This window comes from Amblyomma americanum, chromosome 11, assembly GCF_052857255.1.
Source record: "Amblyomma americanum isolate KBUSLIRL-KWMA chromosome 11, ASM5285725v1, whole genome shotgun sequence".
NCBI classification, from domain to species: Eukaryota; Metazoa; Arthropoda; class Arachnida; order Ixodida; family Ixodidae; genus Amblyomma; species Amblyomma americanum.
In genome coordinates this window covers 76,094,506-76,119,218 of record NC_135507.1, presented here as the reverse complement: position 1 = coordinate 76,119,218, position 24,713 = coordinate 76,094,506, and the positions used below count along the sequence as shown (strand labels likewise).

General features: G+C 45.2%; 2 protein-coding genes across 2 annotated transcripts in view; both read left to right on the top strand.

Moving 5' to 3' along the window:
* Window positions 1–829: 829 nt before the first annotated feature.
* LOC144109710 (retinal-specific phospholipid-transporting ATPase ABCA4-like) lies at window positions 830–15,740 on the top strand. The gene is made up of 8 exons (XM_077642509.1): window positions 830–1,017; window positions 2,921–3,285; window positions 3,810–4,076; window positions 7,007–7,092; window positions 10,361–10,513; window positions 13,078–13,318; window positions 15,362–15,550; window positions 15,733–15,740. The coding sequence occupies exons 2-8, from the start codon at window positions 2,964–2,966 to the stop codon at window positions 15,738–15,740; spliced, it is 1,266 nt and encodes a 421-aa protein (XP_077498635.1). The 5' UTR covers window positions 830–1,017; window positions 2,921–2,963.
* A 2,112-nt stretch (window positions 15,741–17,852) lies between these two features.
* The window catches only part of LOC144109709 (phospholipid-transporting ATPase ABCA3-like), a 53,417-nt gene continuing 46,556 nt past the window's right edge, over window positions 17,853–24,713 (top strand). The window contains exons 1-3 of the mRNA XM_077642507.1: window positions 17,853–18,020; window positions 19,775–19,900; window positions 23,183–23,300. Of these exons, the coding sequence (XP_077498633.1) occupies window positions 17,940–18,020; window positions 19,775–19,900; window positions 23,183–23,300 (325 nt within the window). The 5' untranslated portion in view covers window positions 17,853–17,939. The remainder of the gene's footprint in view (window positions 18,021–19,774; window positions 19,901–23,182; window positions 23,301–24,713) is intronic.

Genomic DNA, 24,713 nt, shown 5'->3' with positions numbered 1-24,713 from the left:
CCACATTTATTTGAAATCGGCAGAGGCTAAGTAATCTCGATGAGGCCTCACGAAGCCGCGTGAGCCGTTCCAAGCGACGAAGAAGCCCAGCTTTCACGCGGCTACCCTGGGCAATCCCCCGCCTTGGGTATGCACCATTAAGCCTGAAGACATCGTCATTATCATCATCATCATTGATTATCAGCACTAGGATATAATTGGAACGTCCGCCCGTGTGAGGTATCAATGACGCGTTTGCGGTGTAGGATCCCCAGTTTGAATTTATATCTATGCAGATGTGGGTGGACACCGACAAACCTATAAATGTGATTCATGCGGGGAAGTTCAATCGGTAGACCATTTTCTCCTCTACTGTCCAAAGTTGGCACTTCAGAGAAAAATTTTCCTGGAGGTCCCCCTCTCCAGGTTAGGGCTCCCGTTATCTCTGCCAGTGTTATCGTTCGGTGCGAGCGCCAAAGGATTTGCAATGGGTTCAATTTGTGGGTTTCTCCATGATTACATAATTGCAAGCGGTAGGTTGATTTTTTTTAACTATTTTAAAATTCTTCGAGCTCTTCTTTTTTTCACCAAAATGCTGTTTGTTATTTTACTTTAAATAATCCGCCGTTTCTCATTGATACTTATTTCAAAATCCACGCTTGGCGCTAATATTTAATCGTAAACTCCTATGGAAATTTCCTTGTTTATGCCACTGCACTTTGGTCCATCCCCCAATCTGGGTATGTGCCATGTTTTAAGAGGAAGAAGAAGAGCGTGTCGGCGCGTGGTCTTAGGTAAGGCCACAGAAGCTGTTCTGCGCTGTCCAATCTGTTCCTGCGCGCCCTGATCGTCGAGGCATAGCGGTGCTGTGAGCGCCTTCTCTGTACGTCACTGTCATGAACGCTTGAAGACATCTTAGTCCGGTCGAGGGACGCCAGAAAGCCTACCCGACCCACAGAATCGCCTTCTACGAATCCTGCCTCCTCGTGCGGGCCAGCCACGCTTCTGATTGCTGGACCGAGACCCTCGCTCCCTCTGGTAATGTAGACCGTCATTGCATCTCTTGACGAGCGCTCACAGGCTATCTGTACCGGCCGGTCCGCATCAATTCTAGTCCTCTTGCGGGCTTCGCTGGCTGTTCTGCCCAGCGAATGAAGCGAATAAAAAGACAGAGAGGAGCGGAAGTCATTGTCAATACAGAGGGAGTCATTTGATGAAATGATGAGCTGATAGTTTAGCCCTCGCGGCTAAGGCCGGCTCAGGCTTGCGACTAAGGTGGTCTCAACAAAGGGCGCCGCTTCACAAACATCCTCCAGCAAGAATTTTTTAGACGCGTTTTGTGGAAGCTGAGTTATCTGTAGCCTAAATTTGCATTTCCGCGTCTTCTTGCCTTTCCCTCTTCTCTCGCCACTTTTTGCACGCTGAAATGTCGGTGCTCCTCCACTGGCCTCTCGCACACCCTCTCCGCCGGCTGCCGACGCGCGCGAACCATGGAATGCTAGCAATCCGCTGCTGACGTAGCGAGCGCTACGTGACGTAACGAGCGCGGATGCTGACGTAACGAGTTTGGATGCTGCCGTAACGAGCGCGGATTCGGGCGAAAACCCAGCACCGCAGGTCGCTGCTAGGTGCGGAAGCGAGAGTTTTAAAAATTGTAAATAACCGGCTCGCTTTAGAGGGCTCGTACGCGGCATTGACGCTCGTTGGGCTGTCCTCTACATAATGCGAACATTTTATAGACAACCTCAAACACCCCTTTAAATGACAATTTAAAGGTACTATGCAATGAAGAAAAAGTCGCTTGTAAATGTATTCAATGCTTAGAAATGATGCTAAGAAGCATTCGCACCAAGTATGAGTCTTCGGAACTGAGCCGGAAATTTATTTTGAATTTTTTAAAAACCGTGTTTTTAAATTTCGCGGGCCGAATGGTGTGATCGTAGTGACCGATTTTGAAACTAAAATTGTGAAAAAAGACGTCACTGCACCCATGACGTCGCCAGGCCACCACACGCTGTCATTCGCTGGAGCCATGGCAGCCACGACGTCATGGGCACACTTCCGGTAGCCGTGAAAATCGTCTGCTCGTGCCGCCGCGCGACCCTCTCGGGCAAGCGCAAGCCAGGGCATTGCCTTCGTGCATATGGCAAGGTAGATGTACTTGCATATGGTTTCAATTTTCCTTTGCCGCCTCCTGTCGGGAGTTCCCGGAGCCACTCGCAGTGGCTCGTCGAGTCGCTACTGTCGTCGCTGGCGTTCGCCGGTACACTCGATGCCCATCGCGGCCGTAAGAGCGAGCAGATGCGCCTCGAGGTCCGGGTCCATTACTGCTAATTACAACAGACGACAAGCGAAGAAACCCGACGCGCGCCGCAATTGCCACCGACGCTGCTGCTGGGGTGCTTGGAGCGACAACCGGAAGTTGCAAAAGGAACGTCAGCGGATGACGTATTCATGGGCCCCAGTTTCAGAGCTGTTTTCTTTATTTTAGTCTGGTACCCCGCTTGGACGAGTTAAGGGGAGAGAGGAGCGTAATTTTTAATCGTCTATATCTTCGTTGTTATTGATGCTAGCTTAAATATTCTTGCGTTGGGGTGACGAGTGATGAAATGCCTATCTCTCGTCTGCTTTACGTAATCTCAATTAATTTATTGCATAGTCCCTTTAAGGTTAAAGGTCCACCCAATGTCAAAGGTGAACTAAAGGTCATGGGTCAAGGTCAGGGGTCAAAGGGTAGACACCATAACTCTACCACAAATGAGCATGCATGGCTAACGTGGTTGAGCTGAAGGTCGTTCAAGGTCATTCTCCGGCCTTTGCGACGACTGCTTCAGCTAGCGTAGTGAAGCTTTTAGCTTCAAAAGTTCACAGGTGCTTTTAACATGAAGAAAATGTGCACCCTTGACCACCAGTCTGGTTCTCCACACATGTGTGCCCGCAGAACACCCTGGGTACTGTGAGCCACAGCGGAGAGCGAAGCAGTCATGGAAGGTGCTGGTTGCTGCGGCCAGCTTGGCCTGGTGTCTTGGCGCCAGGTGTGGCTGGTGCGCGTACGGCGTCACTACCTGCGTACGCTACTCGAGCTGGTGTGCATGCTGGTGGTGCTCAGCTCGGTGTGGGAGGAGTCCGTGGCACCGTACCGAGCGCACCCAAACAAGGAGCAGTTCTTCGACAGCGCCGACGCGATCGAGTTCTGGGGACGGCCAAACGAGTCCTGGTCGCACGGTTCGATCGCCTTCGCACCCAGCGAGCCCTTCTTTGCAGATCTCATCGGCACGGTGTGCAAGAAACTCGGCGATCAGTGGAGTGAGTGTTGGGGGAATTAACCCTAATGGAGGGAGCGCGGGGCAGGATTGACTTTGTGTTTCTCGTGTTCATTTCATGCACACTGTGATCAGAAATTTTATTAAGGCTCCACTTCTGCAGAAAGTGCGGCGTCGTTGTCGGCATTCTGAGCGAAAAATACCCGGAGAAACAACCGATATTGGCCACCTAGGTCATGTGACCTTGCGGCCTCATCGCAGGCTACACCGGATTGTGAGCAAATTGACAACCGCGACAGGTGGCAGTTTTTTTATAACGCTATTTATTTCCTCAGGGCATAAAGGGAGTTGCGAAGGTGGCACTTAAATTAATGATCGGGGGCGACAGGTTGCTCACGCACGGACCTCAACGATGGTAGCTGCTGTGCCTCTTCACTCTTTGAAACAATCGCTTTGGTACAGCTAATCGATGCTGCCCCTTTTACCCTAAAATTAATAGTAAATGCGCCTGCTTCAGCAGTACTGCTTCTGCGCTGTCTCTACACCAAGTGCTCTGACGTGACGCAGAGCCGGTGCCACTGAAGGATGCGGCCTCGGCGGCCCACTTCGCCGACGTCGGCCTCACTGGTCAGCCGGCGGCAGCACGCGTTAGTGTCGACCGGGAGAGCCCCGTCCCCGTGCACCGCCGCGTCGCTGTGTGGTTCGAGCGTCCTTCGGCGGATAGCCTGACTTACCACGTGCGCATCCCCGACGCCGTGTTCGACCTGGACGGCAACTATTGGCGAAGCCTGCTCGTGCCTGGACCTACCAACACGGACAGATTCGACGAAATGAGTTAAGAATGGCGACGGGGAGAGAATAGCTTGGAGGATAGTTTTTTCACTTGAAATAGATGAGAAACTATTAATGCGCAAGCATTACTAGGCTATGTCGACAGCGATCGTGTTCGCAAAACATGTCCGCAGCAGTTGTGAGGAACTCAGAAGAGATAGCTCTAAACGAATGGTTGTGATCGATAGAGGACGACGTGACGTTGATGTCGCAAAAAGAATTTTAAGAATCGCATCAGTAGTTGATTACAGCCAAAAGTGTCCAAAAAGTGGGCGCGGGCAGAGCATAAGTGGTGCCAAATTTGAAAAACCGGAAGCGTGGGCGGAGCGAATGCCTGGCGCCAAGTTTGAAAACTCGAAATGGGCAAAAACCGATAACGTAGCCAACTCTGTTGTGGAAGCACCGGAGGCCGAAGAGTGTCAATCTGGGTGTAACGGTGTGGAAGAAGGTATATAGCGTGACAAAGCGTATAAACACAATAAAGCAGATAAAGAGAGAAAGTAAAACCAAAGAGATGTTAAGAATGAAAAGGAGGGGTAAAGAGAATCGAAGAGGAGCAAGAGAGGCGATGAGTGCCGAGGAGGCGACAATGCTTTCTCATTACTCTAATGCGGGTTATTACAGTGATCTCTAGCGTTTTTTTTTTGTTCCGAAAGGCAAAATATTGTAGCAGCAAAAGTTTCACTCGGGCTAGTCTAGGTATAAATGTCAAGTAGGGAACGTGAGAGTGCAGCAATATAGGCATTTGTGAAGAAGATGGGCGCTATCCTCATTGCTCCCGGAGCTTCTGTAGCACCCGTGGTGTTGGTCCAGCTAGCAGCTGAGTCTTCATAGGTGTCTTACATGTTGCGTTTCAGACGTCATTGGTAGTATGTAGTGCACAGCGCAACGCAGACAAATACGAGACAGAGAACATATCCGCTATTTCTAAGCGCTTTCTGTTTCTTCTGCCAGTGCGTTGTCATCCATATTATCTGTACGCCTTCTTCTATTGTATGCAGTCTTATCGAAGGCAGAAATGCCCGATGTCTGAGCTAACTGCTGCATTTTTTAGATCAGTTTGCCATGGTGTAGGCAATATTTTCTTCTAAAGTTTCGCGCATCATCGATCGTTGCATCTCAAGTGACTTGGTCGGGGCAAAGTTAATGCAGATTTGACAGAGGCACTTCTGTAGTGGCATCTCGAGATAATGCAAGACTTCGAAGAGCTTTCGCTATGACACGTCTTGCGCGACCACTGCACGACATTCATTTTCGTTGTATTTTGTGGCATGCGGTGCGGTCTTATTAGCGGCTTTTATCAGTTTGAATGCTTTCATCATGTTGTGGTTCACAGTTTTATTCTCTAACACAACCTTTCTATACCTATCGAAATTATGCCTTCTTGGTTTAAGGTGGCAGTCGCGAGAAAGTCAGTCGAATGGAAGGTCCATTCAGGCTCACAGGGAGGGCTAATGTTAACAATTTCTTTGGCCACACTAAGAAATAGTGACACATTTTATAAAATAACCTTTTTTCATTGGAATCCGTTTCACTTCATGATAAGCTGACATATTTCTTTCGTGCTTGCATTAAACATCAGTAGTGTTATCTCTAACACAGTGGTTCTCATTCTAGTGAAGCCAACACATGGGCACCATACAGAAGAACTGCACTGTATCGCTATCTTCGCAATAAACGTTTTTGCAAAGCGAAGAGAAATGGACTGAAGACGTGCAAATGCTGCAACGGAGTGATTAGATTGGCAGTGTTTTTTGAGTAAGATAGCAGAGTTTGGCGCGATGCCATCCTGAGAGGCGACTGGAAGACGCCTTCGTGGTTCTCAGTACTTGGAGTTGCTCACGATGACAGTTACAGTTTAAAAGCAATTCAGTGCCGTTGGAAGGACATTGGAGAACCCCAAAGCTTCCGAAAGCGTGTTTCAGGACTCTCCAGCATCGTGCTGCTAAAATCCTTTGCAAGGGGCATTTCATCACCCATTGCTAATCGTCAGGAGCGCTTTACAGGCTCCACTGTGTAGCACGAAAGATATGTTGTCATGAAAAGTTGTTGAAAGACTCAAAAGGGCCGTGAAATTAAACTTGTGCGAAGCAAGGTCTGTGGCTTTGCTTCAAACGCTACAGGTGCGACGCATCTAGTGATTTTCTTTTGTACGCAGATTTAGAGAACTCTCCTCACACATTGCACTTCTATGGCTCCCGCTTCCAGCTGATGAATACGGCCTCACCCTGCCAGCTTTTAGCTCTACAGGCTAGAACAGCTGACAGAGTGACTTCCTCAGAGAAATGGAGATTTTGAGCTTGAAATCGGGCCTTAAAATAACACTACTTTTTTTTCAATTTCGCGGATTGTACAAATAGTTGCTCTGTAGCTGTATGGTTGAAGTCACGCGAATTTAAAGAAGAAAAACCGAGAATTAGAAAATACTTGAAAAACGAATTATCTTCTAATGGATTATCCGACACTAGCCAGGCACTCAAAAAGGGGGTAGAAATATCGAGGAGTAATGTGAAGGGAAAGATGATGCCACCTTGAATTGTAAGAGGCTGTAACTATAATAGAATAATGGCTGCTTTATGGTTATGGACCGCCAACTGGCCGAAACATAAACTGCGTTGAGAGTTATCTTTCTTTGCATTGGCTAGACGGCCATTTATTATACAAAATGGCAACGTGAAGGAAACGGCCAGTGATTTAAGTTAGGGCGTGTAAACGGGTAGTTTGGAGGTAGTTTTCGAGGTCAGTCAATAGGTGTAGAGACAAGTGTGGCAGTAAGGTATGATATTTAGTCATAACATTTGATTTAGTGCTCCTATGTTGAGGTCTCGTCCCTGGTCAGAAGACTTGGGTAATTTCTCGATTGAGTATTGTAACTCTGGCTATATAAATTTGAATTTAGGAGTCTCTAAAGCTATCTCCATCTACTTTTCCAGGGCTGCTACTCCCCCTGCAGTTCTTCATCGAATCAACGTTTATAAATATGACGGCTGTATCCATGAAGAAACAGTTCAACACGACAGTGAGTCTCGCGTATTTTAAAAAGCAATTGTTTTTGGATTCATTCCTGGCTTCCACAAATAATTATTATGCATGATTGGCTTTATGGTCAGGAAAATCAAACATTTATTCTTTTCGAGAAGCGGCTGAACAGTATGCTAACATGAACGTACATGCTAATGTACATGAACGGTACGTTCATGGAGCGTCATAGTTACAGCTAGATTTCATGATACGATACAATAATCTGGGCTGTATAGCAAGCCCTTGCAGAGGTTGACTCAAAGCACCTTGCTTATAATGACGAATATCAATGTGAGTGCAGGCATGTATCGCTTCGATTGATAATAAATCACCGCTGCCTGTATTAAACCAAGAAAGTTGTCATTAACAGTTCGGCTGCTAAATGTTCATAGTTTGCGGTGGTTTAACATCCCAATGTCGACTCGGGCTATGAGGGACGCCGTAGTGAAGGGCTCCTGAAATTTCGACCACCTGGGGTTCTTTGACTTCGGTGCACGTAAAAGTCCCCCAGGTGGTTGAAATTATTCTGGAGCCCTTCACTGTGGCGTCCCTCATTGCCTGAGTCGACTTTCTGACGTTAAACAACCTCAAACCATGAACAGTTAGCAGCTGAACGCCACAACTGTCGCGGCGTCGGCTAATTAACGGCAAGATCGTACAAGAAAAAGTGCTAACCAGACCTCTAGAGCTGTGTGTAATACATGTTCTAGCAGCAAGATAGAGAGTGCGAATGCAAAGGCAAGGTCAAATCCAAATCAAATCAAAGGTTCTTTGCCACCTGGAAAACTTCAGATGGAGAAAAGTTGTGAAAAAATGCTGCACGTTGAGAGCTTGACTGCCTCACAGCACCACTTCACTGTTCGCATTCTTAACCAGACCGCCTACACACACTCTCGGCCAGATGCCTACTTCCCACATGCTGGGCCTGCTTTCACTGTTAGACACGTGATGACGCTAGGCAGTGTTTGGCCGCCCATTGTTTATTTAGGTTTTAGTGTCTTGACTTCACTCTTCTAATAACAGTATGTAGGACAGCAGCAATGGCCTTATAATTTAAGCACCAGGGTCGTATACAGAAGATTTGGGGTTTGTTCCATTGTCTCAGTGCACGCACTACTTTTACACCGGTGAAATCTTCCTTCCAGCCTACTCGGCAATTCTAGGACAAAAATATTCAGAGAAACTGATCTATGACCTTTACTCAAGAAAACCAAAACACACTATAGTAGGGTGCTTCTTTTAGTCCCTCCTTTGTCCCGTCCCTCACGGTGCACGGTTCAGGTGTCCGCCGATATGTGAGACAGATACTGTGCCATTTCTTTTCCTCAAAAACCAATTCCCAATTTCAATTTCGGGTGCACCTCAAAAACGAAAGAGCAAGCACACCTGACAAAGTCCTTCCACCCGATGGCGGCGACCCATTGTCATGATGTCACAGTTACACTCGTTTCACGGAAGCACCTGCCAGCTACCTTTGATCTTACGCTATAGCGCATTAACCACGACATCATGGTAAGCGATCGACAACATTTGCAGAAAAATTTTATTGAGGTGTTCTCACCGCTTAGTTCCTGAGATGTATCCGGCTATAGCCAAAGCGCTTTTAAGACGAGGTGCATTTGAGGCAGCAAAATTTAGCCATCATCTTCATCACTTTTGAAAGCTTGCATGTCCACTCATCACGCAAGCTGTCTCAGATGCTGTCGTCTTTGGAAACCGGCAAGCTGCCCACGGCTTATTTAAGCAGTAACGCTAACGCTCCCGTCCTACAGTAACTCGATATCGCACCAAAAGCAGCCTAGGTGGGCCACCTAGTTCACGTGATCGTGTGACGTCATCACAACCTGCTCCTCCGGACTATGAGCAAACTGACCACTGTCGTAGGTGGCAGCTGATTTAATGATTGGCTGCGAGAGATTGCTCGGGAAGAGCAACCTGGGTGGCACAAACCCTACCGGTAGCTTTCTTTCTTACTTTATTAGAGACAATTCAAAACAGATTGCCTCGGGAGGCATAACAAAAGACCCGGAAAAGGGTCTGACGTGGCTATGCTACCCTGGAAGCATTCGCAGCAACATAACCGGCCATCATTGCACATAATTCAGGCACATCATTCAGACATCATTCAGGCATCATGAAGGCACAATGCAGTCCATAACAAAAATAGGTGTAACAAACAACGTCTGTTTACAATGTCTAATTTGGAGGAAAGAACACAAAAGAAACAAAGGTGGAATATTCCAGGAGGGGTGGAGTAAAGGCGCAATTACTCATAAAACACTATTTTTACAGGAGAACAGTAGGTTTAAGCTGAATGAAAATAAAATATAAATGCAGTACACCAGACTGACATAAAAAATGAATAAAACAGTAATTACTAAGCTCGCAAACTTTGAAAAATTATACATTTGCTTGTCTCTTAAATTGTGTTTAGGAGACTATTGTGTTGGAGGCTCAGTATATCGGGGTATTTATTCAGTTCTAGAATTATTGAGGTTGGTCTCTGTAAACCATAATTTTTACGTGATTTTGACTTGGCTATTATATTCTGTTTTAGCTTGTATGATGTCTGCTTAAGAGGATATTTTCCTTGAAACGACGTACTGTTTACTCTAAACTGGAGCAAGGTTTCCAGTGACTGCTTAAGTTTAAATAACTCTTTTATCGGCAATTTGTTATAGCACGTGAAGTACGGGGAAAAGTCTGTCTGTAAAAGGAACGTTGCCTATTGCCCGTAGCGCTAACGTTTGTAAACATAACACTGAGTTTAGGTTTTTCTCGATTGTTGTTAACACCAGAGAAGATGAGTGTGTGAAACGTGAGTGAACATGGGCATATTTGTCGCTTAGCTTTTAGAGGAAGGAGGTACCTTAATTTATTGAGCATCCCAACAGCTCTGGAGATGTCTTTTCTTAGCGTGTCAACATTGGAGTGTCCATGAGAGGTTTTTGCAAACCTGTCTCCTAGGAAACGTGTTGTATTTAGTTGTTGGAGAGATGTCCTCTGGAATTGCAGCACCTGACATGAAGCTGCGCCTGACGTTGCAGAACACTGGCACATCGCTTAACTCCTGCACCACTGTTCCAGGAGTGGCATGAGCATTCCCAGGGACTTATGAATGTAAAGCCGACAATGACCAATTCCGCGTGTATGAGCATTAATGCATTAATGCCATCGCGTCATACCCTTAAAGCAAAGTTTGTGCCCCCCTCCAACTTTTCATCACTGCTCCTCATCGTGCATGCTTCCCAACCCTTTCTGCGCAGGTGGAGTTGATTCGGTTCCCGTACCCGAGGCTCTTCTACGGCTCTGAGGACCGCACTCTGAGCAACGTGGTGCTTCGCTTCGGCATCGGCTTCTTTGTGCCCTTCTGCGTGCTCGTCGTCAAACTGGTGCAGGAGAAGCGAGTCGGCACCAAGGTGCGTTACTTTAATGCATTTAATGCAGCCGTCTATTATGCCTCGCCGAATGACGTCATGCAGCTAACGACGAATCTTAATTGTTTTTGTACTTCCTGTAACCTTATTCACTTCCGAATACTGCGTTAATTGATCGGTCAATATTTGTTTATTGACTGTTATTTCCTAACCCGGACATAACACTAAAAGACAGATTTGTTGGCGAGGCGTTACTGCATCAGTGTTTGTTCACAACACATCCAGGAACACCCAGTCTCGTCGGGAACACACATCAGAAGTCATTAAGTCGTAGAAGGCATCTATCAGAGGAAACGACTAAAAAGGTAGACTTGCGCTTTATTTTAATGTTCCCACCACATGCCACGCTATTCATTTGCTTTACCCGCTTTACCTTCGCCCTTAATGAAAGCTGCTGCTTAGATTAAATAGCCCTTAAACACCTTTGGAGGAGAGCACATGAACACTCTCAATCACTGCATTCTGTTGTCATGAACGCCTGAGCCAAATAACACACTTCTACACGCAGCAGAGAATACACAATACCGAGCGGCATGTTTTCACGCTCGCACCCTCCTCCGTTGCTTGCACCTGCGTGTACAAGTTCGGAGATGGCTATTGGTTAGATTCGTTCAGACGTCAGAGAGCTATACTATGGCCGTGGCCAATAAGCGGCTTAGCTCTGGGGAGTCAGAACGCTCCACCCCCGGAGCTGGAGCTAGCGGAGGAGTGCCGACTTTCCAGCGTGCAAAAAGTGATGAGAGGATAGGGAAAAGCGCGAAGAGGCCGCATGAAATTCAAATTTTGACTAGACAAGTCAGCTTATACAAAGCGCATTAAAAAAAATTATTGCTGTACAATATTTCCAAATCGACGTGGTTTAACATCCGAGGCCTACAGAAACTTCATTAGAGCCCTTTTCAGAGGCCCTTTGAAAGGAAAATATCATGCCACTTTTTTTTTCTGAGCAAAAATCGATTCTTTGTCCCTTTTGTCAATTTTTGTTCGGGCAGGAAAACACGCATTCGTATTTGCGAAATATGGTTTTACATTACTCGATTCAAATTTGCGACATGCAGCCAAGAAGGAATCTGCGGACACTGTTTGGACGTGGACAGTTTTCTGGCCCAGCTTAAGTGTCGCGTGTCGAAAAACCGCTTTTGATGTTATTGCCTTGTTATTGCAAAACCAGCCAATGACGACGATGCATGTGTTTAGTTTTTTGCTCTATTCTAACTTATAAAAAGTTCCGTATTGAGTTATATTAGCCTTCTTCTCAAGATTGTGGTTTTCTGTCAATACAGAGCAGCATCAGTTTACCCCCAGTGTCTTTGTCTTTAAAATATTGGCTGACAAATGAGTACTCAAGAAACATGTCATACACGAGAAAGGCACTGCACTGGCCCGCATCTTGATTCTTGACTATCTTGAGGCGCGAGGCAGACACGAATCGCTTTAGCAAAATATTTGCTATAAAAAATTCACCTTCTGAATTGCTGGCGCCAGTTTTATTACGGAAGTCCGGAATTGAGACTGAATATAGTCTCTGAAGGCGAATCTCTATAGGAAATGGCATCCCATAAGCGCAATGAAACGCTACTGAAAGTTTCCATATGACGAGTTTTATGGTTCCGTGTTTCCATGAGAAGTTTTTAGGTAGTCAGTATGAAGAATATGGAGTCAGACGGGCTGTATGGAAGCACTAACGGGAACTTACGCACTCCATATGACGGAATGTACACTGTGTGGAAGTCTACTGGAAATTATGGTTAATGTTTATGGATACCGCGAAGTAATATAAGGACTTCCATATATATTTCCTCATATTGTGGACTCCATATTCAGAAATTCATACGAGCGGTTCACATTGAACGTTTCAGTAGAGAACTTGAGGAAGAAGGGAATTTAAGACTGTTCAATAGAACTCTCTGGAGAAGAGAATTGCTACAACCCTGGCGCCCTTAGTATTTCTTCCCCTAAATCCACCTATAACACCCCGCACAATGGCTGAATGGTTAATGACGTTTGGCTGCTGAGCCTGAGTTGCAACTCCGCCGCGTTTCGATAGAGGCCAAACGCAAAAGGCGCTCGTGTGCTGTGCGACGTCAGTGCACGGTAAAGATCCCCAGGTGGTCTAAACTATTCCGGAGCCCTCGACTGCGGCACCTCTTTCTTCTTTCACTACTACTTTCCTCCCTTCCCTCACGGCGCGATTGAGATTTCCACCGAGAAGTGGGTGGTGGTGGTGTAAAACATTTATTCATGGCCTAGGAGAGGTCCCTAGTCCGCGACCCCTGTGGCTTCCACGGCAGCTCGGACCCTGAGGGCTCTTTGGCTCTCCAACGTAGAGCAGCCAAGCAGGGCTGCCTCCCAGCTCTCTTGGGTAGGTGAGGGGAAAAGGCGGTAAACAGGCTTTGAGGGGCATACCCGCATACCATGAGGTACATGTCCTAAAATGCGCATCCACAATGCGACAATTACTGCGCGATCTGCTTTCCTCAAAATCCAACCTTTCCTTTTCATTTCTCCTTACAATAACCGAATGCTTGGGCACGCGCGATGCTCAGGAGATCCTTCGTCGCGCGGGACTCAGCGACGTGTCCTACTGGCTGGGGCACTTCCTCGAGACGGGCTTCGTCATCTCGTGCGCCATACTGCTCATGTTCGTGCCACTCTTCGTGTTGCACAACGATCACGACATGGCCTTCCTCGAGCACGTCAACCCGAGCCTCTTCATGGCCCTGCTGCTGCTCTTTGGCACGCTCACCATCCTCCACGCCATGCTGCTCTCCATTTTCCTCTGGGGACGTAAGTACGACAGCCCTCTGCGGATCCCTGTATGCGGCGTGTTGGGATTTTAGAGCGAAAGCTATCGCTCTACAACTCCCAAGGTCAAGTTTGGTGCGCGTTTGACCTTGAGCCAATGAAGCGGAGATGTGGCAGGTAGCGTCATACCACTCGCTGTGGAGAGGGCTGCAGCTGCGTTCGCTCGGAGCCTCGCCACTGCTGTACCACGTGACTAGCGGGGGTATCTTCGCTGATGTTCAGTCGCTCTCTCTCGCCATGGATGAGGTGCACGCCAGACTGACTGAGGTGTCAATCCATGCGTAACCATGCTTAACAGAGCTTTCGCTCGTATCTCTAGATTTAAGAAGCGCTAAACCTCTGTTAGTTTCTTTCTATTTGCAGACATATTTCATAAACGTAACACCAACAATATCTTGGTTAAGGATTTTAAGTCCTGCTAGTGCGTCGCTTCAACAAGAGACTCGACGAGAGTTAATACCTGTGCGATGAACTTATTTCATGATGAATATACTTAGTTTTACCGCGATAACATTGAGGCTCTCGTTTGGCAGAAACTCCGGTGTTGTCATGGCCATTGGCATATGCGCTGCGAGCGACGAATCACCAGAGAAGCAACCTAAGTGAGCCACCTTGGTCACGTGAACTTGTGGCGTCATCACAACCTGTCCATCAGACTGTGAGCAAACTGAACATCATGGCAGGGAGCAGTTAAATGAATCATAAGTCTTGAGTAGTTACACGGGAGGCGCGACCTGGCTCGCACAAGCCCCACCGGTAGCAGCACCTTCCATCTCAGGGCAGTGGCGCATCGCTTAACCGCTGCACCATTGCCAAGGAGTAGTATGAGGATTCCCAGGGACCTATGGAAATCGACAATCACTAATTCCGCATATATGTGCAGTCACCCATTAATGCTATCGCGTGATATCACTAAGGCGGAGCCCCCAATTTTTTAGCCACTTGTGGGGCTTTTGACGCAGACTACGACGAATACATGCAATACGCTGCATAGCTTGCTGCTTAACCTTGTAGTTTGGTTCGTGTTTTTATCCAGCACATTAAATAGCATTGCTGTTGCAATTCTCAACCCTGTGCCAAATAAATTTGAATGCCTTAGGTACTGCGTGCTACCTTTCTAGGTTTCGACCGGTAGCCTTCGACAAAAACGGTGGACGTAATGTCAGCATTATGCACATCACCCGGCACGGTTTTTCCAAATCATCATAATCCTCATCACCTTAGCTACTTCAAATGCAAGACAAAGGCTTTTCTCATACCCTTCCAATTAACCCTGTCCTGTGCCTGCCGTGGCCACTTAATCCCCACAAACATAATAATCTTTTACTTATCCATTTGACTTTCTGGCGCTCCCTGCCGAACCTGCCCTCTCTCGGAAATGAGTTCATTGCCTTATGGGGGTAATCTGTTACTCTGCCTTCGCAAAATGCCCCACCCATGCCTATTTTTTCTAGATTTAAACTAGGATATCGTTAATTCGCGTTTGTTCCCTGATCAATTCTACTCTCTTCCTGTCTCTTAACGTTAAGCCAATCATTTTAGACTCCTTTGCTCGCTGCACTGTTTTAATTTTAAGTTCGAAGCCTTTCGCTAACCTCCGCGTTTCTGCCCACTACAAGTTAGTACTGGTAGAATACCGCTGCGACGTACTTTACTCTTCAGGGTAAACAGCTCTGCTGAAAACTGAAAGTCAAAGGTGAAATTGTAGCACGAGTGCATTTCTTGACAGCTTTTGAAGAGTCAACCGCGACACATTACCATGAGTCAGTATAGCTTACGGCTTATCGATTTGAGTAGGCCATGGCTGGCCGGATGAGGTGAGTGTCTTCGACTAGTGACAGGGACGCAATCTAGCTTCGAGGAGCTGTGATGTCCAATTATGGCTTAAACAGCGTCACGCGAATGCTGCCTTATGCCGTTCTGTTTTCGAGAGTATATTTGAAGCGTACAGTCTAAACGAAACATTGTTCGAACCCTCTACAATGGGCACCGTTCCTTCTCCTGCTCCTCTTATCTTCGCTGCAGCGGGCGTGGCATTCGCGGCAGCCGTCGTCTACTGGTTCGTGCTGGGTCTGTTCCCGTATGGGCTGCTGCAGAACATGTTCGGCCTTGGCTACTACCTGGTCCCTAGGACCTCCAAGCTGGTCTCGGCGCTTAGTCCCGTCATGTACTTGCACTGGTGCTTTAGGGTCATCGAGAGATTCGAGAAGTACGGTAAGCGCCAGCGAAGCCTCTGCACTAGAATCCCCGCACTTGTGTCTCAAACTATTATCTTATCGCAGTATTAATTAAGAACTGCATTTCACAAGCATCGGTTTTCACTGCGCGCTAAACTCTACGCCACGAAATTTCAGTGCGCTCGAAAATGTCTTCAATTCTACACCTTCTCTGCCTAGTCCTCTAGCAAATTAGATACCAATGTGAACGAAAATTTCTGATAAATCAGTATTGTTTCCTTCCAGAATACCATGGAAGCTTTGCGTGAAAGTGAATAGCTATATGAATATTTCAACTGGATGTGCATCACTAGCTCAGGCGCTACTCCACGACCTTCCCGCCAGGGAGACAAACACAACAAAATTCACTACCTGATAGCATGAATGTGTGAAAGAAAATATTTGCATTTTAGTTGCTGTGTTTGATGGATCAAAGTCTGCCTGGCAGTATTATCGTGGACATGGGTTTAAATTACTGACACCATTTGGAACAAGGGCATGACCCGAATTTCTTTTCACGGATTTAAAAGCCACATAATGGAGGGTGGCTTCATGCTTGACAGGGTTGAGGGCAATGATAATCATAGGACATCTCATCCTTCGGTGATAGAGCTCCAGCTCTAAAGACATTGCTTTGCGAAGTTCAAAGAAATACGCATCATTTCAGGGTGGTACCGGCCAAATATTATGGATGTCAATAGTAACGGTGGATGTCAATGTGTAATTGCTCTCTTAATACAAATATACTCCATCGTGGGGGATTTCCCTAAACATTTGATCAACACTGTTCCCGCATCGAGTTATTGATAAATTCGATTTCGCCCTACCATAAGCATTCTATCCCGGTCAGCTCAGTTGGTAGCTGACCATTCCAGTGAAGCGGTGGTCCCGGGTTCGAACCCCGGACCAGTACGAATTTTAAGGCGAAACACTTGCCTCATGAGTCCGCCGGATGTGTCCATTTGCAGGAAGTGTCTGCCTCACCTGTCAATCATATGACGCCATCAAAGTTAAACTAAGTAAAGTAATCAAAATAAACAATAAAAAGAAAACAACAACAGAGAAATGATAAAAATCAAAATTAAAGAAATAAAAATAATATCAGAAAAAAATACAACGCGTGCTGCCGCCATAGAAAATAGTCGCGTTCTAGAAAGTTCCATTCTTTCGCATTCCTGCACGTAAGCAGACTGTGTGAAGTTTCTGAGAAAGCTGTATAGCTTTTATATGTACCCGTATGGCTGCGCTTGGGTGGACGCCAATGAGTAATTACTGCCTTAATAAAACAAATCTGCCACCAATGTTTCCTCTTTGTGTGTTCCTGCCATTCTTGATAGCAATAAAACAAGGGCGATGCTTTGGCGCAAGCAATAAAACTATTTACGCTGCAGAAGACCGCGATGCCGTGTTTGGCCTCACGTGTAACCTGCTGCTAAAATTCCCTCATTACAATGCGATGCCAAGGACACTTAAGTTTTGCATAAGGCCAATAGCCAGTTGTAAGGAATAGTTACGTAAATCTGGTACGCTTCGTCTGCTTAGCTGCAGAATAGCGGGAAAGGTGACGCGCAGAAATTCGCGGCATTTATGAACATTTCTACTAAAGATACCTGTCCCGTCAGTCTTAAAGTGAATTGTAGCGCATACGCGACGACTCTTGCCAGCTAAATATCCAGTCTGTTTGATTACATGTTTAAAAGTTCATCATCATCATCACCTTGACTACGCCCACTGGAGGGCAAAAGCCTCTCCCTTGTCTCTCCATTAACCCTGTCATTTGCCAGCTGCGGTCATCGTATGCCCGCAAACTTATTAATCTCACCCGCCCACTTAACCTTCTGCCACACCCTGCTACGCTCGCCTTCTCTCGATATCCACTTTGTTACCCTTAAGGACTCTATCATCCTAAATGAAGCTTTAAGCTATCTCCGTTCTTTAATGCGAGCTCGGTTCTCTACACACTAAATGTCCTTATGTCGGCTACCCTGGGCTTATTTATTAACTTTAATAGCTCTGCTGGTTCTATTCTGTCTGTAGAGGTAGATGCCCTCATGCTTCAGCGTTTCTTAATCGGATGTTTCCTCTCGTGAGAAGCTAGACGGCGCTAAATTACAGTGGTGGTTAGTAATAGTAATATATTATGGTTGGTCGTAGCTGGCAGAGAGCAGTGTTAATTGCAGTCAGTAGGAGGTCAATAGAAGGGGCTACTCAGCTCGGCTTGTGGGGGCAATATTCTATCGAAGCTTTGTTGGTTTGCATGTTGATATTGCCCCCCCCCCACTGCAGGAGCGTGGCTCACGTGGAAGAACACCTTCGATAGCGCCACCACGTTGGACAACGTGAGCGTTGGTGAGCTGAGCCTCCTGAGCCTCTCTTCCGCTCTCGTCATGGTGGGACTTATATGGTACCTGGACAACATTGTGCCCTGGGGCTACGGTGTCCCGAAGCCGTTCTATTTTTTCTTCTCGGTAAGTGCGTCGTTTGCTCAAGGCACGTGATGGCCCGCTTTGATGGGAGTTCATTTTCAGGGATCCTGACGCAATTGCAGGTTTTTGTGGCTTCACATCTCCGCACAATTTATCGTTCAGATAGCGCTTAGTTTTTCCACTGTGGTGTTATCGGTCAAAATTAAAGCAGAGTAACTTTCCCAATGATCCTTCACATGCGTCTGGGTGGCAGAGACAGTTTTAGGCAAGTGTGACCAGTGAGACTGTTAGAAACACACACAAATAAAAAGTTACCCTCTGCTTTCACCCAGTTCACTGGTAAGGCAAATTAAATACGTTTAGTGTCGCGTTTACTTTCGCCTGTGCAATATCGGCTCACGCAACCGCCAATTTGTTTGTATTGATTTTCAATCTCTTAATGTCTTCTTTCTTGGAGGCATGATAGTCTCTCCACTTCATTTTCCCCATAAGTGTTCTCGACTTTGATAATCTCTCCTTCACATGTGTTCTAGGGCTGACAATGATGCCCCACTTTTTATTGCGAAGTGATTGTGGGTGAATGTGATAATGTTGTATAAACTTCTATCCAGAGCAAATAGAATAACTAAAAATAATTCTCGGCGCCAGTGTCTGTTCCAAGGTGATTGTATGTCGCATTTTTTCCTGGTTTTTCTTTTTTACTTCGTGCAATCAATTAATGTTTGAAGTATTACAAGATGTTTGCACTTGTGCCGCTGGATTTTGTGCAGTTGTGTGATGGCCAGCAGGGCCAGAATGATTATGCCATATGCAGCTTTTATGCTTACCTTTACTGCATTTTAATGCGTGAAAATTTCCTCCCTGCAACACGTAAGGAATAGTTTATCATCTCGCAACCTGGACTGAGTCATGTGCTAATATACAAGTAAAGTAACGGAAAACGTATCTTCACGGCTATAGCATCGACTCCAAACGCGGGCGTTTAAATCGCACTTCAGCGCGAATTGTCTGCGCATGCACAAATTCCTGGCGGCAACCCATGCAAGAAACTAGAGATCAGTTCAGCTACCCGCCATGGTTGCTTTCACCTTAACTTAATTCTTCATTTGTTTGTAATTTCCATAATTACTGATCTTAATTAGCCAGTTTTACCTGAGTATGCCCACAATTATCGATTCATTGATCGATCATTGATTACGCAATTGGCCACAAATCGACTGCCTAATTATGTATTGTTTATTTTTTGTTGACCAATCATTAATTAACTGAATTACTGATTAATTATCGATTAATTTTGATTATATTCTTTTTTCCCCTTAATACCCTCATTTTTAGTTTTCAAATTTGGTTTCCGCCCACTCACTATATACCCGTCCAGCCTATTCAACCGTCCATTTACTTTTGCTTATCATTAATTCGCTAATCACTCCGCATCAATCAAACTTTTTAATTGATTAGTTTCATTCACCAAACACTTCTGAAATCCTTTCAGATTTTTTTTTCGCTCTTTTGCACAATTTTTAACTATTTTACCGTCCACTGCTGTTTTCCCATTCAATCACTACATCGTTGTCGCGTCAGTGTCTCCGCTAGTGGCATGACCGGAGGCGAAATTCTAGTGTTTGGAAGGTGTTCGGATAACACAAACGCCTCCCCTGCTCCAAATTTCGCTTCCGGCGACGCCATTTGCTCAGACGCTGACACGGCGCCGAAGAAACGCCGATTTGTGGTTCTGCCTTTAGGCTTAGCACTAAGCGCGCAGTGTCCATCCATATTAAGAGCATTCCCTCCCGCAGCCTGACTACTGGTCGCCCTACAGAAAGTGGAACATCCGCAATGCGGCACTCAACTTGGACCCAAGGTACTTCGAACAGGACCCCAAGGGTGCTGAGCCTGTAGTACAGCTGGTGGACTTGAGCGCAGTGAGTTCTCAGAAACTGGTCTAGGATGGGAGTTGACTACTGTCACCACTCTAATTTAAGGCTGTATGAAAACAATAATACTAATGAAGAGTTTCAGGGGCATAAACGTGTCGCAAAATGGGTTAACCAGAGTCATCACTGTTCTACTGCCGTGCAAAAAAAATGTTATAATGTTATGAATTTGTGCAGGAGGGCGGGGGATGACTGGGCGTAACCAGGGAGGGCCTCGGACTGGGTATAATGAATAGTATGAGGGTGGGTCATTATCCAAGTATGACTGTAATTTGTTCGTCGCGGCGAGTGCGATGGCTTTGCTGTTATACACTTATTCATTTTTCACAATTCCCACTGCGCCAACAAGGTATTACAGTAGGGAAGGGTGGGGAAAAAAAATTCGTATGAGAAATTTTGGAGAAATGTAACATCTGCCTACAAGAAGATGTAAAAAATTAGGTGACTTTTTTCTGTGGAAACATTACACTTCACAACTAATCGGGAAAAAAGAAGGAACATCATGAATGAGAGGCAAATTAGTGAAAAAAGAACTTACTTTACAGGATCTAGTTACTGCAAAATAACATACATCTATCCCTGAAAACCAGAATAAAAATAAAAATAGAAAATAAATATTTGTGAATAGCACGGCATACTTAATTTCAGCAACAATAAAAAAAATTATAATTTCTAATGCTTATAGCAACACCAAGAGATAATGGTTCTATTCCAGAATCGTGCAGAAGAGAAGCAACATTTTAAATATCTCATTTGCACATATTTTTTTATCTGCTGTGTTTGGCCTCAAGGTGAAGAAAAGCAAGACAGAAGAAGCCGTCTCGCTGTACACCCTAACCCACTTTTGCGTTCCTTTTATAAATTCCAGCCAGCGCTTAGTTTGGCACAGATACATTGAAGTGACTTGTGTAAGTGCGAAAAACATATTAAACCACAAAATTTTGCAGTTTTTCAATATGTTGAATGTCAGCCTAAAGTCGGTGATCTCAGACAGTACAAGCGTAATCAAGTTAAGATCAGACATATTTCACATGCAAGAGCTCCTTAATTTCTGAATGAAAGCATTTAGTATTATACGATGCAAGAAACCTAGTAAGCTACATACTTTGGCTGTGATGTGTTGAATATGGTGGTTACATCAGTAATAAGGGGAAAAATATACTCCAAGACATCTGCACTCAGATGCACGGAATATCTCTCGGTGGAGTTTAGGGGTATACATTTTCACATTTATAGGAGGTTCGTTTTTTTGTAATGGACATGTATTATACTGCTCTTGGCTAATTTATATGCATACCCCAAACACTGCGCCAGTCGGCAATGTCCTTCAAATCATGTTGTAAAGCAGCAAAATCTTTATTTTTAACAACGTGATGAAGAAAACATGAGCCTGTGAAGAGGTGCACACGTTAGGAAAGGCCAATATCTATATAATTTATAAAACTAAAAACAGCTGAGGACCCAAAATCGTTCCCAGCGGAACTCCTAAACTACTGGTTGATGTCTTGAACTTGAGTATTTGATCCAAAAAATTACTAGATGGTTATTATTTTACTGTAGAGCTTTTAAAACAATACGTAGTGGGGAACAACATCAAACACTTTCCTAAATAAAAAACTGCATTAGTGGAACCATGCATATATAAGAAATGCAACTTACTAAAGAAACAGGCTAGTAATCGGAAACAATACGACAACGAGGCCTTGATTTATGCACAGGTACGACATTGGTAAGCTTCTTTTCATCACGCAAGTTGCTTCGTTGTAATGAGACGGAAGAAACTTATAAAGACATTAAAATTGCAGGCAGTTCATCATGTTGAACACCTTTTCAAGTTATCAAGGTGGTTTGAAAATAATTAGAGTCCTCTAGAATCAATAACACCTGAAGCCTTACTCTGTGTGCATATTTTGCCGAAGTTCAAACTTTTCACCCTGCCATTCGTAAGCCTACCAAATACAGACACTGAAAAGTTGAAGCACTTGACTTTAGCCACATTATCATAAACAAATGTGCCTTCATGATCAAGTGAGACTACTGAAGTGTCTCTTCGACTTATTTTGATTGAATTTTGAATTTCTTTGAGCAGTTGTTTCTATTGCCAATTTCTAAAATTTATAATATTCATGTTATGATTGTTTTTTAGCTGCCTTTAATTCTCAAGTTACTTCAATTTTATTTTTCTGGGAGCCTGAAGGGACCTTTCTGTTATGCATGTTTCCCTCTTTTTTTGCGCTTTTTTATCATATCATTGTCACCGGTGTAGTACTTCAGAATGCAGGTAAGACGTTCTACTTAGCAGGCTGATTAACTAATATTGAATAGTTAAATTTTAACTATTACTGTTAGGGTGCTTAATTATTGAGAGTCGTGTAGTCCTCCGTAATTAATTTCCTGTTAGATTTTAGAATTTCGAAAATACCGTTAACCTAGGCGCTGGGGCCCAACAAATTTGGGCTATTTGAACGAGTTAAGTGCATTGTACAGGTTACTTTGCCTGCAAGCTTCTCTGAAGCTATTTTGGTGCAACATAGCCAAAATTTCTTGGCCCACAGCGCCGAGGGTAACTGTAATGTACTGTACTGCTGCTGCCACGAAGATGGAAGCGAAAGTGCACGGGCCTGCATACTGGCTCAAGCTGAGCCGCGCTCGCTGCCGCGTGCCGTAAGTAGGAGAATTAAACGACAGGAGAGGAAAGATAGAAAGAAAAGGCGCTGCGCGCTGATAGGCCCATAGGCCCCAGGCCGATCTCGGAGGCAGTGCAATACCGGGCCGACCTGTGTCAGAATGCATCTAGCACTCTGCCATATTCCAAAAATAAGTTTAATATCAGTTTAATATATAAGTTTAAGTTTTGGCAATTCTAGAAACTGATGTGGATATTACTTATGGGGACTATATGCCTCTCAATAATTAAGGAGCCTAACAGTAATAATAAAAAAGCTACCTATTCAATATTAGTTACCCAGCCTGCTAGTTAACCCGTCCTAGCTGTATTCCGGTGTACTACAGTGCTGACAATGCTATGCCAAAAAACTGCTCTTGTAACTCAATCTTGTTTTTAAAAATTGTCTAATGACTTAGATCAAACACGCTCTATGTCGAGTACATTAGTTTCGAAAGTTATTTATAAAAAAAGCTTGGCTTGTGTACAAGCAATTCTGGAATGTATATTTTCATTTCGAGTAAACCGCTGAACCTCTGTAAACTGGTGCTTATCTACTAGGGTGCGAGTTGCTAAATGCTTATGCCAAGCTGTTCCGAATACAGGCTGGGAAGGATGGAAGCGACATCAAGAATGTCAGCCTGACGATCTACAACAAGCAGATCACTGTGATCCTTGGGCCTCAGGGTTGCGGGTATTCAACCATCCTCGACATAATCACCGGTACGTAGCGCGTAATATTCTGCTCGAAGAACTCTTTTGAGAAGCAGTTTAACTCGCAAGAAATCACATTTCTAAAGCACCATACAAATGCTAAGTCCTTTCTATGTTCGCCATTCTTTTCCTACTTTCAGATAAAAATCAACGTAGACTGCGTTAACGCACCACAACTTTAAGCTCCATTATGTTAGAAGCGCTTCCTTCTGTAAAATAAAATCTTTCATTGCGTAAATCCCCGACAAGATGTCACTGCTAAGGCCACATCTGCTTAGCCGCTGAAAATGCTTTCAAATTTCAGAAGCAGAAGCATCGTTCCGATATCCCATCGCCAAGTTGCCGACACTGTAGTGTGCTGAAATCAAAGGCGTTCACGACGTACTGTCAGTTGCAGAATCTACTTGTCATGCCCTTGCTATAGGGGCAAACGCAGTAGATGACTTTGGGTGAACTGCTGCTCTCAATTTGCTTGAATCATGAGGCCTACGCCTTGTAAGGTGTTAGGGTCTAAGTGCCCACTTGCGGGAAATATTAGTGGTATTTTTTGTTAGCTTCAGTAGTTAGAACGCAGTTACTGTTACTAGTGCAATCCCCTACGCTGATGTAAAGGCAAGCTATGGCCGCCAAGAGCCATCAGCAAGCGGAATTACAGGACAATTGCTTTAAATGCCATAACACACTTGGCAGAGTTATCACCTTTAAAAACAGCAGCTACAAGACGTGTGGCTGCAGGCCCTAATCTAGTGCACTGTAAGTGTAGCAGCGAGTGCGCATCCGCTAGTGGCTCAAGTCTCTTCGTCGGGGGCGCTGGTGCCGAGCCGCTAAAGATTATTTTCAGCGCAAAAGCATGGTGGCGCCATCTCTAGCCACGCGGGCAAACAGCCACTGAACATTTTTCAGGCCCTCTTGTTTCGACGGATAGCGGCGCGCTGGCGCTGGCGGCGCGCTGGCGTCACTTCGGGAAAAAGCATCAACAGTTTTGAATGCTATCGCATTGCGAACATGCAATGCAATCGGGTGTCGCTCTGTTTTTGTTCTCATATCAATGCGTAAGCATTGTATGGCTATGTTTGAGGTTTAGTGTCATCACGAGCATATCTCTACGATAATGTTCGAATGAATTGAGTTATAAGGAAAAGAATGCTTGCATAAAATAGAGTGTCGAAAAATCTCGCAGAGGAAATTATAAGGTGCATGTGTGGTAATTAGTTAATTAATTAGAGCCAGAAATGTCCAAAAAGTGGGCGGAGCCAGAATGAAAAGTGGCGCCAATTTTGAAAGCACTCAAAGTGGGCGGAGTAAAAGTGTCGTCTCGCCGAATTTGAAAAACCGGAGTGTGGAGTGCTTGATCTGAGTAAATTTGAGGAGAAAGTGAAGCAAACAGAGGTGAAGAGTTGAGCAAAAGGTGAGGAAGAGGGG